A 14,609-nucleotide genomic window follows, 5' to 3' on the forward strand; every position below is an offset into this window, starting at 1 on the left:
TCCTCCTGCTCTGGGAGCCACTTGCTCGAAGCCCTGCCCCCACCAGGCAACCCTGGTACCATCAGGGACACCAGGGTGGATGGCAGGGGAAGAGGGACTCACTTACAACCGAAACTGGGGGTCAAATTTGGGCCATTTCTACTCTGTTCCCCACCATTGCTCCCAGCCACCCCCAGGCACGGCTCCTCAGCAGGAACAAAAAGAGGGGACCTAGGGGACGGGCGGGGAGATGGAGAGTTTTGGGAATTAGTGGACTTCCTTGTGAGGTCTCAGTAGGATGAGCTGACTAGGGATAGTGGAGACTTCGGCGCGATCACATGGGTGTGGTTTAGGAGGGGCTTATTAGGAACCTTCACCCTGCTTTCACCTCCAGTCCCCCTAATAACCAAGCCTCTGGTGGGGGAGCCCTATATTTCCTGCATATAGCAGGACAATGGTGCCCAAGAGGGCCAGGAACAAGCTGGGCTGCAGGCAGGGAGGAAACTGAACTGGGTGGAGGGAAGGGAAATCAGGCTGTGGATATGAGAGGACAAGGTGTGGGAAGAACAGAAGAGAAGATGCCTATGTGCAAGCAGGGAAGACACAAGGCTGAGAGCACTTGAGCCTCAAGAAATCAGACTGAGGCTGGAAGAAACTAGGCAACAGGAATGGAAAGACTGAGGCAGAGGTCCTAAAAGAACTAAGGCTGAAGGCATGGAAAACATCCGGCTCTGAGCATGTTAGGATAAAGGACGTGGGGGAAACTGGGCTGCAGGTACAGAAGGAAACAGGCTCGGGAATGAAAAGCAGGCAGCAGGCTAGGAAAAGTCAGGCTGTGGATGTCAAGGGAAGAGAGCTAAAAGCAAGGAGTAAAGTGAACCAAGAGTGGGCAGAGCAGGGCGAAGAGAAAACTGGGAATGAAGGCATTCAAGCCAGGCTGTGGCTCTGTGAGAATCAGAAAAACCACCCTCAAGCCTCAGGTGCTGGTGCGCGTGGTGTACACGTGGTGTACACGAGCGTGGCCAAGACAGGGAGGTTGAGTGGGCTTTGGGGGGCAAGGGGCGCATCAGTCAATGTTATCTTCTGATCAAGCAGGTCATCTTTCCAGCATTTCTAAGGTATAAGGTCAGTTAGGGGGGCAAGAGGCGCATCAGTCAATGTTATCTTCTGATCAAGCAGGTCATCTTTCCAGCATTTCCAAGGTATAAGGTCAGTGACAGGGAACAAAGCTCAAAGACCTCTGCTAGAACCTAGATCTTTCTAGAATGTGCCTTTCCAGGTGCCTCAGGGTCTTTAACAACGGGAGACCCCAGGATGAGGCTTGGGTCTTCACCTATCCTGAACTGCCAGGGGCTGTTCCAAATTCAAGTCTTCTGTCCTGTTGCCCCACACACTAGCAAATACCAGGATTACAAACAGCTCACTGGCTCCTATGAGACTGGTGCTGGCTGCCCCGGGAGAGCACCACCAAGGCCTACACGGACCAGCCCTTGCTGCCGAGGCCTTCTCCCCTATATTCCAGGGAGTAAAAAGCTGGAGCTCTGAGGCTTACACATCTGGATTCGAAACCCAGTCTACCGCCTAGAGACGGCCTTGGACAAGGCACTTGAAGCCTGCTTTCTGCCTGTGAAGTGGGGACAATACCCCTCCCCACACGGCAGCAGGGAGATTACATGTCCCAGTACGGGAAAGGCCGGACACAAAGCCTGGTTCCATAAACATTAGATCTACTTCCTCTTTCTAGTTCTCCTGCCTTCTCTCCTCCACATCAAGGGATCAGCAGACGCTGATGATGTTTCAGGTGCCTCAGCCATCCTCCCTTCTCTCTGTCCACACACAAACAGTCCCTAGAGGGAGGGAGCCAGCAAAAAGGTATTCCAGAACCAAGGGGGACTGACTAGAGGGGTAAGGCCCAGAAGTAAGGATGTGATGACGATGACACAGGGAGGCAAAGAAGAAGAGGCATTCCCCACAAGGGTCAGCAAGAGCCCAGGCTGCATTAATAGAGATATAGTGTGCAAAGAGAGGGAGGTGAGAGCCCTGCTCTATCTGCTCTGCTCCCTCCATGGCAGCCAGGCCTCTTCAGATGTCCTCAGGAGACACTGGTAGGAGCTCAGGCTGGACCCCTGGGCTTAGAAACATGCTTCTGCTGACCGTCTCCACAGAGCACCCGGACTCTGTGGTACCCAAGGCACAGCTGGGATCCACAGGGGTATTATGGGAGGCAGGTCTCAGCTGAACCTGAGTCCGGGCTTTCTCCCAGACAGGCGTATCATTCTAGAGACAGGGCAACCCCCAGGGAGGAGAGGTTGAGCTTCCCTCTCTCAGGGTGTGTAAACAAAGGCTGGCAACCAGCTACCAGTGGGGAATATACCACAAGCTTCTGTAGTCCTGCTCTCATGTTTTAGGATAAGGAAAGTAACAATGATGTTCTAATAGCACTGGAACTCTCTCCAGGGTTGGAAAGAGGGTGGTTCCGACGGGACTCCACTAACTGGCTCCACAGCTGAGTCCTTTGGAGAATTCAAGCACTGATGGGGAACCCTGGCGAAGGACTCTGGGAGACAGCTGATGATGAGAAGGGCAGGAGCCTAGGCCACAGCCCCTGGGTAGAGACCAAGAAACTATGCCTGGAGATGGCCAGGAGCTCTGGCTGTGACCCTGTGCTCCCACCAGGCTCATTTGACCCCCAGGCGGTGTAAGGCAGCTGGCAGTTGACCCAGAGCTACTCACGGTCTCAGGGGCCCCGCTCCATGGCCTCTGGCTCTGTTTGATAGAGGATCAGGGTTACGGACGAAGGAGGCCCAGGGCTAGGACGGTGTGTGTAGTGGTGCGTGGCGGGATGTGGCTCGTATGTGCAAAAGATGAGGGGGAGGCGCTGGGACGGAGACGGTGTCTGGTCAGGGAGGACACCTGACCTGTGGACAGCGTGGGCAGAGTAGGCCAGGAGTGGGTGTGGCTATGAAGCAACAAGGCATGTGTGGGCCACAGCTTGGGGCTGTCACCACACAGCATCTTCTTGTGGGTGACATGACCAGGCATGGGGGGACAGCACATGCCTGATGTAACGGCATTCAGATACCGGGGCCTGGGAGGGCCCCAGGGCAAAGCCAGAGCCACAGCGGGAGGGTCTCTGAGAGTCCACAGCTCCCCGCAACCAGTGCTGTGCCATATCAAGACCCCACGATGGGGATGCTCCTGCCATCAGGCCCAGGGGGACACTGGAACCTGGGTGACTGAGCACGCGTGGGTGCAGGTGCCCACTGCCAGGGCAGGACCCAGCAGGATCACATACCCGGACCTCCTTATAGAGCCGCAGGCAGCTGCTGTTGAGGATGAAGTAGCGATCATGGAAGCCGCCTGTGGGCAGGCCCAGGCCCAGGAGGCTGCGGTCCTCTCGGAACTTCATCATGCCATGCTTGGTCTCGCCCACGTGGCTGGCTGGGGGAGGAGTGGAGTGGGCATGGGCTGTGCCCACTGTGGACACAGATGCCCGGGGCGGGGTCCCCCAATGAAGGAAACCGCCCTGTCCTGCCCCAGCCTCTGAAGAGGCCTGCCCCCTTGGTACTCGCTGCCCGAGCCTCTCCTGCCTGGCTCCACCATATCCTGCTCCGGGTCTAGATGGAGGGACCCCCCAACCAGGCTTCCCAGCCCTGCAGGCACCGCCCACCCAGAGACACCACCTACCTAGGTACAGCAGCATGGCCTCCATGGACTGGTGCTTCTTCACCACCAGGTAGCTATCTGTGCCCAGCCCGTGTAAGATGGGAAGCACCTTCTCCGCAAAGTGCAGGGGGCGCTCTGGGGAGATGACACTTGGTCACTGGGGCCACAAAGGCCGGACAGCACTGAGGGCTGGCCCATGGACACACATCACCTACGTGGCGAACGGTGCCATCCACTGCCTCTGCCTCCTAGTGCCACATTGCCCCCCTGACCACCCCTGACACATCTGGGCAGGACCAAACCTGCTCCAACCTACCATGTTCAAAACCAAGCTGGTGATCTTTCCTGTGTGTCCTCATCAGGGCAAAGAGCACTGCCCACCAGGCTACTCAAGCCGGAAATAAACTCTCCTCCCTCTCAGTCTGCAATGTGTCGAATCTCTCTGCTTCTTTCCAGCTCCTTGCAGCCACCCTGGCGCATGATACCATCTTCCTGGATGAATGCTGTGGCCTCTGAAGCAGTCCCTGCCATGGGCTCTCATCCCCTCTCTCTGTGTCCCTCTACCCAGCAGTAAGGAGGAATCTTTTCCAGCTCCCAACCACTAATTCTTCAATGGCCTTGCATTGTTGTCAGGCCATGAGGGTGGCCTCTGCCTCCATCTTCAGCCCCACCCCGTGCCACACACCTCACTGCCCTTATCTCAAGTTCCTTGAGAGGATAGTGGCCCTGGCCACCACTGGGCCTTTGTCCATGCTCTCCCCACCGCCTGGAAGTACGTTCCTCTCTTCTTCACCAAGTAACTCCTACTCTTCCTTAACCTCCTAGTCCAGGGACTCCAAAGCCAGAGACCTTGTTAAAAGCTCTGGTGGCATTATGGCCCTTTCTTTCACAGAAGTGAACACAGCTGTAGTTGTGTGTTTATGGGTGTGATCACAGGATCAGTATCTCTATTCCATACTAGAGTAACCCCTGTCAGGGAAGGGACTATGTGCCCGACTCTCCTGCCGAGTGCCTGGCACTAAAAAACAACAGTAAAACAAATGAACAGATACGCCCTCAACCTCCACTGCCACTGAGATCATCCTTCACCCTAAAATGCCTTTATCACCCCCTTCACCACCATGGCCCCTTAACAACACCATCACCAGCACCGCACCCCGTTTCTCCAGCATGCTTATCACCACACTACCTGCTTCACCACCCATGCTGTCACTCACAATCCCATTATCAAATTCAGCATCTCCACCCTTGCAAGCAACACCAATCTCATTAACACTCGAGAAAGTGCCAGAGCTGACACATCTACTCCTTCACGGTCCCGCCCATCAGCCATGTTACAGCTGCCACCTGAACCCCCACCAGCACACTTCACCACCATCACTGAGGTCACAACTTGATAGCAACATCCATCACCTAAAACCCCCCGTGCCACCAGTATCACCAAACTGTGGGGTAGGGAATGACAGACGGGCTGCCCCATTTCCTGCACCAGTCCTGGTGGTCACACACCTGCCTCCTCCCTCTCGTTGACCTCGAAGCAGGTCCAATAGTCCTTCTCCCTGATGCCCACATTCCTGCGATCCAGGATCTCCAAGGTAAGCTCCTCTGCGGTCATGGATGCTGGGATCTGCGGGGACCCAGGAGGAGGAGGAGATCAGCCTACCCAACCCCCAGCCCCTACTCTGTCACAACTTTGCTGTGTGGTTCTAAGCCCACCCCTCTCAGGGTCCTTTGGAGTACTGGGATGCAGGAGGCTGTCTCTGAGTGGTCCTGATGGGTGAGGAGAAGGGAAAGAGACAGGCCCTGGCACTGGCCAGATACAGGTCCCAAACCGGGGCTCCCCTGGGGGTGGAAGCCATGCTCCCTGGTTATCAGAGGCTGTGCCTGGTCCAGCCTGACTCTCCTAGCCCCTGGCCTCTCGGTCCCTGGTCCCCACCTTGACATGTTGCTCCGCCTCTGCCTTCTTCTCCTCTAGGTACACGGTACAGATGAAGTCACCGGCGTGCTGTGGGGAGACAGGGCTCAGCGGGAGGCCTGGGGAGTGGGTGCAGGTGCCTGGCCTGAGCCCCCCACCCCAGGCCCTGCCCTCCACCTGGGTCCCGCTAGCAGTGCCAGCCACACGCATCTTCACGATGGCAGTGACCTCCTCCCGCTGCTTCCTCAGCTCCTCCTCATCCACCTGCAAAGGGGGAAGGGACAGGGACAGATGGTCACTGCCACCTGTGAGGCTGAATGCTTCCTGCCGCTGCCCACCGGCTGGGGAACGCACGCTAAACACCACCACATAGTGGTTGATGAGGTCTTCCACCACACGGCCAGCCTTGTAGTCCTGTCCATCTGTCTGGAAGAGCGTGGGCCCAAACACAATAGCCAGGTTGTGCGTGTTCATCTGGTTCGTGTCTGAGAAGCACTGGACACTGGACACAGAAGGACGGAAGCCTTGAATGAGGGGTCTAACCCAGGACTTCCCTACCTCACCTTCCTAATTCCTGCCAGGTCCATGAATGGAGTGAAGCCAGGGTAGGTCCCAGTCAGAGAGGACCACTAGTTAAGAGCAAGAGGAGACAGTCTTTCTGACCAAGTCTTGGGTCCCAGGGAGAAGCAAGGCTGGGAAACTCAAGAGATGTGGCTGCTAGGTGAAACCTCCTCTACTCTCCCACCCTGAAGGAAGCAAGCTGGGAGCCAAAGTGTCCAAAACCAGGGCACACCATAAGGCAACACTCAGTTCCCAGACCCACCTGGTTCCCAGGGGAGAAGAGTCAGCCAGGTTGGGAGTAGAAGAGTCTTTTCCACCCCAGCCCCCCAGGAGTGCTGCTCCTCACCAGTACAAGTGGCTGATAAGAGCCTTCACTGTGGCCCGGTTGACTGGGGGCAGACGTGCCAGAAGCTCTCGGTACCTGGACACCTTCTCCTCCTCATCCTCAATCTCTGGGTGGGGGGAGATGGATCAGGTCAGGAATCCCCCCCACCCCAAGTAACCACCTTCCCTGTCCCGCTGCTCTGCCTCTCATCCTAGGTGATAGCACTCCCTACCCCCTCTAAGTCAAATAAGGCCAGTTGGAGAACTCCAAGGGACCCCCGCTCTGCATAGAGTGACAATGGGAATGAGAGGCAAGGATGAAGGGGCACTAGAGTCCACTGCTGGGGCATGCTTAGCCCCAAGTGCATGATGGGGAGGGCAGGGAAAACTGAGATCAGAGTGTACAAGTCAGCAGCACTGGCCTGGGTCTCAGACTGGGCATGTGCTGCAGGGCCCACCTGAGGCCTCCAGCCAGGCTAGGCGCTGGACCCGAGTGAAGAGCCCATCGGGCAGATCTCGCAGGAAGCGCTTGAGTGCAGAGGAGACGTCGTCCACGTGCTGCTCGCCCTCCTTGAGGCGCACGGAGCGAGCGTCCAACCGTAAGCTCTCCAGCAGCCGTAGTGTCTTTGAAGTCTGACCACACTTGCGGTAGATGCCCTCCGAGGTCAGGCCTGAAGAAGGGTGGGGCTGAGCTGGGGGCGTGGCCAAACATGAGGGGCTACGGGCATTGGCCAAGGGGCGGGCCTCGAGGTTTTCAGGGAGATCCCAGGAAGGAGAGCCTCGGCCTTTGGCAGGAGGTGAAGGTCTCTCTGGGAGGGGCGGGGCGGGGCGGGGCCTGTGTCACGGAGGCGGAGCTCACCGCACTGCGTGATGTAGTCCACACAGCGGTACACAATCACGGGGATATCGGAATCTCCTAGCTGCTGCTCTGACAGCGTGTCCCCCGAGCTGGCCGCTGCTTTCTGGATGGCCCCGAGCCAGCCCATGAAGTCCAGCCGCCGCTCCCCCTGGATGTACAGCGTCCTGGGGCAGGGAGTCAGTCACTTGGGGGACCCACCACCTGTCCCACCCCTCCCAGGCCTGTCAGACTGCCCAGGCTTCTCAGAGCCCCTCTGGGAAGCCAAGGCTCACCTCCGCCGTTCCACCAGCACCAGCACCTGGTTCTCATTGTCCCCCTGGACGGCTGTGGAGAGGCCAGTTGAGGTGAGGCCCAGGCCTCGTTCATGGTCCCTAACCTGCTCCCTCCCGAAGCTCTCTGGGTCCACACACCCCTGGGACCTACCCACCAATCCATGGGGTGGCTGAGATGCACCCCAAGGACAGGAGAGGACATGAGCAGGCAGGCTGCTCCTTCTGGCTGGGTTAGGGTAGAGTTCAGACTTGAGAGGGGCTGGGGCCTGAGAGCCCAGGATAGGGTGCCCTGGAGGTTGGGGCCCAGGTCCAGGCATACGCACAAAGCTCCTGTAGTTTCCGAAGTTGCAGCGGCTCCTCACAGGGCCCCTCTGGGAAGACAGCGTAGAGCTCAGAGCCAGTGAGGGCAAACCAGCCCTCCTGGGCCCGCTGTAGGCTCAGGCCAGCTTTGTAGGGAAGGCGTCCAAGCCTCTCAAAGTCCCGAGCCAGCAGATCCTCAGCCAGGGGAGGCACGAACGCCTGATGGGGAGGCCAGGGACAGGGGAGACGGCCAGGGAGACTGCATCAGCCAACAGCACTGCCCACCTGGGATACCCCAGCTGTTTGGCTTGTGGGCATGTACCCATTTTCCACACAGTGCAGTGACCTAACATGGGTATCATGCCCCATTTCATACCATTCAGATATGCCCTCCTCTGGAATGCCTTCCCAGACACCATTAGGGATGTCCCTTCTCTGGGGCACCAAGGCATTCTTGTCCTCTGTTGTAGTACGAATTACAGTTTCTGCTGTTTGGACCCCATCTGTCTCCTCTACCAGCCTGGGAGCCACTGAGGAGCTGGGACCATGACCGGTTCATCCAGGTCCCCAAGCTCCGAGGACTGACCCTCAGGAGGCGCCCAGATAACTGAGCAATGAACCAGAGAATGAGAGTCACAGGCCCTCAAAACACAGGGACCCTAGAGGGTACCTGATTCCAGTCCCCAGAGCAGAGCTTTCCTCTGCAGCCTCCCTGCCTCTTTCCTCCAGGACAAGGCGCTCGTTCCCCCAGAGGCAGCACTGTCCATCCTAGGATGGCTCTGACTTTCATTATTAAACATATACTGAGCATCTAGGGAGTGCAAGGCCCATGGCCCTACTTCCACAGAGTTGAGCCAGGTCTCCTGACCGCCCCCCGCCCCCGGAGGGCTGCAAATTACATCTGGCCCTGGGTCCTGTGTCTTCTGCCTTCCATCCAGCCCTGATCCATAAAGCGGGAAAACCAGGGGTCCTACCCAGCATCCCGACAGACTCCCCCCACAGCAGCCTGCTAACCCAGGCCCACCTTGGCAATGCACTTGACCCACTCACGAGCCAGCTCTGCGCTCTCCAGCCCAAACAGGTATAGCCGCTCTCCTTCTGTGTACACTTCAAAGGTATGCTCAAAACTGTTGATACACAAGCCAGGATTCAGGCCCATTCTGCCAAACACTGGCCCACCTCCACCCACTGCCCCTGAGACTACCCTTCCCTGGTCCCATAAGAGGTTAGGGCCTCAGGAGACCTGGTTTAGCCCTTGCACAGCACCAGCTTGCTGTGTGACCCCGGGGAGATTCCACCCGTCTCTGGGCCTGTTTCCCAATCTCCCCAATGGAGGGTTAGACCTTACATCAATAACAGTCTGTGATTCTGCCCGGGGGTGCTCACCCATGGGTGTCAGGAGTGGGCACTGCCAAACACACAATCTCGCTGGCCCGGATCTCCCCGTTGGGGGTCACTGCCCGCTCATTCTCATAGTAGCTCAGGACCCCGTCGCTAAGCACACACCACCGTCGGCTGAACTCTGGGGAGAAGACAGGCAGGGGAACCGTGAGGGAGCCCTCCACCCTCACCTGAACATTACCATTGCATCCTCCCTGGGCCCCAACTCCCATCTGACTAATGTCCTCTTCACTCTAACTCCCAAGCTTCCCCCAAATCCATCTTCCTCCCTGTAGCCCCAGCAAGCCAGCCCCACCCACCTCTCCAGCCGCCTCTCTGACCACTCTGGATACACATCCCACACTCCCTGCTTTTGCTCACCCTATTCCCTTTACCCACACCCTCCCACCCTTCAAGGCCAGCCCAAATGCCCAGGAAGACTTCCATAAAGTTACCCCGTGCCCCACCCTCCTCTGCCAGCAGGACCTCTGCCAGCAGACCATCTGCTTCCTCCTATAATGGATCTAAGGAGACTGACAAGATCCCGTAAAGGAAGAGAAATGGGAGTCTGAACCAGGAAAGTAGGAGAAAATGCAGACTGTCAAGGTCACGTAGGCTCGTATAAGTCATAGCACTGAGCATCACATAGGTTCAGAGCTTCCTGGCATCCATGGCAATAAAAGAGGATGAGTCAGGCAGGTACATAAATGATATTGCCAAGCAGAGGGAAGCAGACTAGGGGCAGTGCCCCAGGGGCAGTGAGGTGGTGAGCTGCAGAGAGTTCCCAAGAAAACCGTTTGGGAGTTGGAGAGCTTCATCTGGGGGTGCTGAGGGATGCAGTGAGTAACGGCCTCAACAGTGCTCACACAGCTCTCATCCTGTCTACGAGAACATGACATTTGCCTTCTGAGGGCGGTGTGCCCCAGAGGCTGCCTCCCAGGCTGAGCTTCCTCCAGAACTCTCACCCTGCATTCCTCATCCTGTGGCCCTGCAGCACACAGGCCCACAGAGAACCATAAACAGACTCAGAAATAGCAAATTAAGGTCAGGTAAGTAGTGTGAAAAAAGGGCTTGCTATTTTTGATTAAGTGGTTGGGAATCAAGTCTTCAAGGAGTGACACTGAAAGAGACCTGGTTTTTAAGTAAGGGACTAACCATGCAGATATTTAGGGAAATGCACTTTGGGCAGAGGGAACCACAAGTACAAAGGGTCTGGTGAGTATGTACGTTTAGGAAACAGCAAGAAGCCCAGTAAAGCTGGAGAGAAGTCAGCGAGGTAATGGGGTGGGGCAGCCAATGTTCGTGTCCTTGCGGGACTTGGTAATAAGGACTGTGGATTGTACTCAGAGATGGGAGCAAATGGAAGGCTGAGGAGAGAGATGACAGAGCTTTAAGCTTAGTCTTCAAACTTCCCAACATCCAACTACTCCAAATACCAGCTGCCCCAGCACAGGGCCCACACCTAGTAGGCGCTCAATAAAGGGCTTCTTTGAGCTCAAGGGAACTCTGGCAGTGGCTCACTCTGCAGTGCCATGCTCCACTCTCACCGGATCAGCCCATTTGTTAAGCACTCACTGTATACCCCAGACCACACCCAGGACACCCTGCAGGGTGGCTAGACCAGAGTGCACTTGGCGCCCTCAGGGGGTGCCCCAGCCTGGCCAGCTCTGGCTTCTCTGGCCCTGCCACCATGCCAGAATGCAATGGCCAGGGCGGGGTCCTGGCACCCACCTTCCCGGGCCCGGCGGTCCTGCAGCAGCTTCCCTGCAGAAGCAGTCTTGTAGACGAAGCTGCTGTGGCTCACAGTTGGCAGGATAACTGAGTAGTGCTTTTCCAGGGGCCTCACTGAATCCAGCCGAGGTACCTCTTTGGGGAAGGGAGGGAAAGAGTGGCTGGTCACGATCCAAGGGAGTCCCCCCTTACCCTCCCCTGGACTGGGTATTTAAGCTGGCACTCAGTCACCCGCCCCTGCTCCCCAGCACTGTTCCCTGACTAGCACCCTTGGGCTCCTACTGCCACATTCCGGATCTTGCCTAAACCTTTCTCCACCTTTCCCACTTTGTGTAAATTCCGTCCCACTCACAAGGCCTGGCTCCAGTACCTCTCCTTCCAGGGAGCTTCCCTGACTCTCCAGCCCAGCTCTTCCTGTTGGAAGCACAGGCCCAGCAAACTAGAATGAGGGGGGCCTGCAGCAAACTCTCTAGCAATCCCCAGAGGGAGCTTGTCTCAGACAATGCAAAGCCTAAGGAAGCAGCCTGGCTCCAGCCCTGCTCCCAGCGGTCCCAAAGCCCAAGCCAGCTGGGTGGTCTCCTGTGCCTTCCCGGACACCTGGGCTCCCTCCAGCCCATCGCGCCCCACCCACCCACGGCCCTGAGCCCAGAGTCCTGGCCGCCGGGCTCCACCCTTGGTCCTGCAATGTAGCCCTAGAGGCTAGTACTGGGCCATGACCAGCAACTTCACCCCCACCACCCCCTTCTCAGCTACCCTGAGAGTGGGAGCCAAATGGGACCCAACCCAACTGCAACAGAGCCCCACCCAGAGAGCAGCAGACAGGGCTGCCCGGGTGAGTCCCTCCGCACACAGGAAATGCAGCACACCACCGCCCCCCCCACATACACAGCAACACAGACACGCTCTGCGCACGCGCGCGCGCACACACACACACACACACACACACACAAAAGCCCCGAGGCCCTCGACACCCCCAGGTGCAAGGAAGCAGAGCCACAGCAGCTCAGAGACACACAGATCCAGGCTCATGGACACTGCCTGGAGGTCCCACACTGTGGGCCAGGGAGGGACCCACAAACACACAGAGAGATGCAGACACAAAGACACCAAGGGACACGTGTATGAAGGGGAAGCCAGAGGCACAAATGCCCAAAAGTCATGTAAACGTCACACACACAATGTCACACCAGGGCCCCTGGCAAAGCTGCAACGACAGCTCAAGTGGTATATGAACCAGACCTCACAGGGTGATACCCCTCCACTGGCACCCAACAACCAGCATCCATCCCCTCCCAAGGGCCTGACCCTGGCAGCAGGGAGGTGCCATCCCTTTAGGGGAACAGTCCCCCTCACCTGTGGTCCGGTTGTTCCGAAGGAATTCCATCTGCAGCGTCTGTCCCGCCTGCTCGGCAAGAGCCAGAGGCGTGGGGGCCTCGGGGTCCCCTGAGAAGCAGTTGACCCCAGCCCCACAGCCCAGGAGCGCCTGGGTCTCAGCCAGGTCTGAGGTGGTGACTGCGGCACACAGGGCCTGGAAGGAGGGGAGCGGGGAGGCTCAGGCCGAGCCGGAGTGCGGGGCCAGTGGGTCAGTGACCCATGCAGGGGCGAGAGGGAGGAAGAGGAAGGAGGCACCCAGGTCAAGGGCCCACCCTCAGAGTGAAAGAGAAACAAGGGAGGAAGACAGACAAGAGGAGAAAAAGAAAGGCCAAAGGGAGTGAGCGGGGAGGGGCATCCCCTTAAGGGTCCTAACCATCCAGGCCTCACCCTGCTGACAGCCCCCTGGGACCGTCAGCCACCAGGCCTGTTCTCTAGAGGATCTCAAGCTCCCTCTGCCTTGAGGAAGGGCAGAGGGGGGGTGCTTTGTAGCTCATTCCTCCCACATTTGAATTCCTCACCGCCTGCCCATCCCTCCCAACCAATGGGAGTTGCCGCCCCTCCTGGCTGGCGGCTAGACTGGGCTGGGCTGGGGGCTGGACGCCTGGGTTCCTGGGAGGTGGAGGCCTGGCTCCCACTGGGCTTCTAGCTGGACTGAGCCTGACTGGGTGGGGCTACTTGGGGGAAGGGCTGAAGGTTGACCAGAGGTCACAAGTGGCACCACCCCCTGCTTCAGAGGCAGTTACCTCCCACTCAGGCCAAGCCAGACCAGGGACAGGGCTTGGCTCCCGGTCTGCCGAGGCTTGGGGGCCCATGAGGGGCCTCATCTTGAGTGGGGTGTGGATGGGGGGGCGGGTCGAAGCAGCCAGCTGTTTTTCATGAGCCTGACAGGAAATAGCATCCCCATCAAGTTCACTCCTTTTGGCAGGATTCAGAAGGAGCAGGATGGGGTGCGGAGACAGAGGAATTGGTGGGGAGGGAGGCAGACAGATGCTGGGGACGTGGCCTTGGCCCAAGGGTCAGGCCTGGCTCCTCCTTACTTTGTCCCAACTGTCCCTGTGGCTTAGGCAGTGTCCTTCTGCCGTCTGGGTGTCAGTTTCCCTACAGGACCGCTCCTCACTGTGAGCTAGTGGGAAAGCTTGGCTGAGACAGAGTGAGGAATGATGGGGCCATGACTAACGGGGGTGGTTTCAGGGGGCCTCACAGGCCCAGTGCCCTGACCTTGTCCAGCTCCTCCTGGTTGCCAAAGAGTGGGTGGTAGCGGCGGTACTTGCCCTCGCGGTATTTGGCTTCTAGGTGGCACCGCCGGGCACTGGGGCTGCTGTTGGGCTGCAGGGCCTCGCTGGGGGGCACGTTGGCTGCCCAGAAGTGGTTCCCGGCAGCATTGCCCAGCTGTAAGAAGAGCTGTGGGTGCAGGAAAGAGGTCAGAAGGGCAGCCTACAGCTGGGGCCCATGCCCAGCAAAGCCTTGGTTTTGAGGTTGTTAAGTGAGAGGCTGGAAGAGCCAGGCCATCCGCCCACTCTCCCATCAGGGAAGCTGAGGGGACAGCCTGGCCCGCTGGTGGCCCTGCGTGCTCCCTCACTAACGCTGGGCCTGAGCCCAGTCCCCCAGCTCAGTTACCGGACCAGAAGCAGACAGTCTAACAGTCTGGGCCCAGGTTGGGTGCCTGGTGAGGTGCCTTGCTATCTCCCCACCTAGTCCCACATCTGGAACTCTGCATTCCTAAGACTATCACAGCTGGCGGGGGCCTAGCCTGTCAGCCAACTGGGTGGACAGGGATTACAGAAACATCTCCTGTCCCTGACATTCCTCTCCGGGCTCAGAGGAAGAGGGGTGAGGGGAGACTTTCGCAGGGCTCTGGCATTCAGGGTACTAGGGTATGCATTCTTTCACTGTGCTGATCACTTGTGGCACAGCTATTTCCTGGGCCCCCCAGTTTGCCTGCTTGCCAGGTGCTGTGTGGGGTGCTGGAGTCAGAGCAGAGAACAAAGCAGAAACAGTCCCAGCCACCAATGACTCACACTGTGACTCCAGGAAAGTCATTTTCTCTCCCTGCGCCTCAATATCCTCTGTAAACTGGGGTTCTAACCCTAAGTCACAGGGGATATGACACCTAAACTGCTCTGGAGTCTGCAGCTTGGCTGGGGCAGTAAGAAAGGTGGTGTGTGTCGGGCCCTGGTCCAGCCTCCTGTTGCAGGTCTTCCCCTGTGACTATCACACATATCAGTACCTGGCAACCCCAAGCACACAG

At 57.9% G+C, this 14,609-nt stretch overlaps 1 protein-coding gene across 6 annotated transcripts in view; it reads right to left on the reverse strand.

Annotated features, from left to right (window-relative positions):
* ARAP1 (ArfGAP with RhoGAP domain, ankyrin repeat and PH domain 1) overlaps positions 1–14,609 on the reverse strand; it is a 61,395-nt gene that overhangs the window by 4,648 nt on the left and 42,138 nt on the right. For 5 of the 6 annotated variants that reach the window (XM_043480774.1, XM_043480777.1, XM_043480773.1 and 2 more), the window contains 17 exons: positions 13,580–13,762; positions 12,341–12,515; positions 10,988–11,122; positions 9,263–9,398; positions 8,901–9,003; positions 7,900–8,095; positions 7,577–7,628; positions 7,305–7,468; positions 6,904–7,116; positions 6,468–6,573; positions 5,915–6,062; positions 5,738–5,824; positions 5,582–5,650; positions 5,155–5,272; positions 3,667–3,780; positions 3,275–3,420; positions 2,713–2,745 (listed from right to left, as the gene is read on the reverse strand). In XM_043480774.1, the coding sequence (XP_043336709.1) occupies positions 2,713–2,745; positions 3,275–3,420; positions 3,667–3,780; positions 5,155–5,272; positions 5,582–5,650; positions 5,738–5,824; positions 5,915–6,062; positions 6,468–6,573; positions 6,904–7,116; positions 7,305–7,468; positions 7,577–7,628; positions 7,900–8,095; positions 8,901–9,003; positions 9,263–9,398; positions 10,988–11,122; positions 12,341–12,515; positions 13,580–13,762 (2,178 nt within the window). The remainder of the gene's footprint in view (positions 1–2,712; positions 2,746–3,274; positions 3,421–3,666; positions 3,781–5,154; positions 5,273–5,581; positions 5,651–5,737; positions 5,825–5,914; positions 6,063–6,467; positions 6,574–6,903; positions 7,117–7,304; positions 7,469–7,576; positions 7,629–7,899; positions 8,096–8,900; positions 9,004–9,262; positions 9,399–10,987; positions 11,123–12,340; positions 12,516–13,579; positions 13,763–14,609) is intronic. The other variant, XM_043480776.1, reaches the window with a different exon arrangement.

Source organism: Cervus canadensis, chromosome 11 (assembly GCF_019320065.1).
Source record: "Cervus canadensis isolate Bull #8, Minnesota chromosome 11, ASM1932006v1, whole genome shotgun sequence".
NCBI lineage: Eukaryota > Metazoa > Chordata > Mammalia > Artiodactyla > Cervidae > Cervus > Cervus canadensis.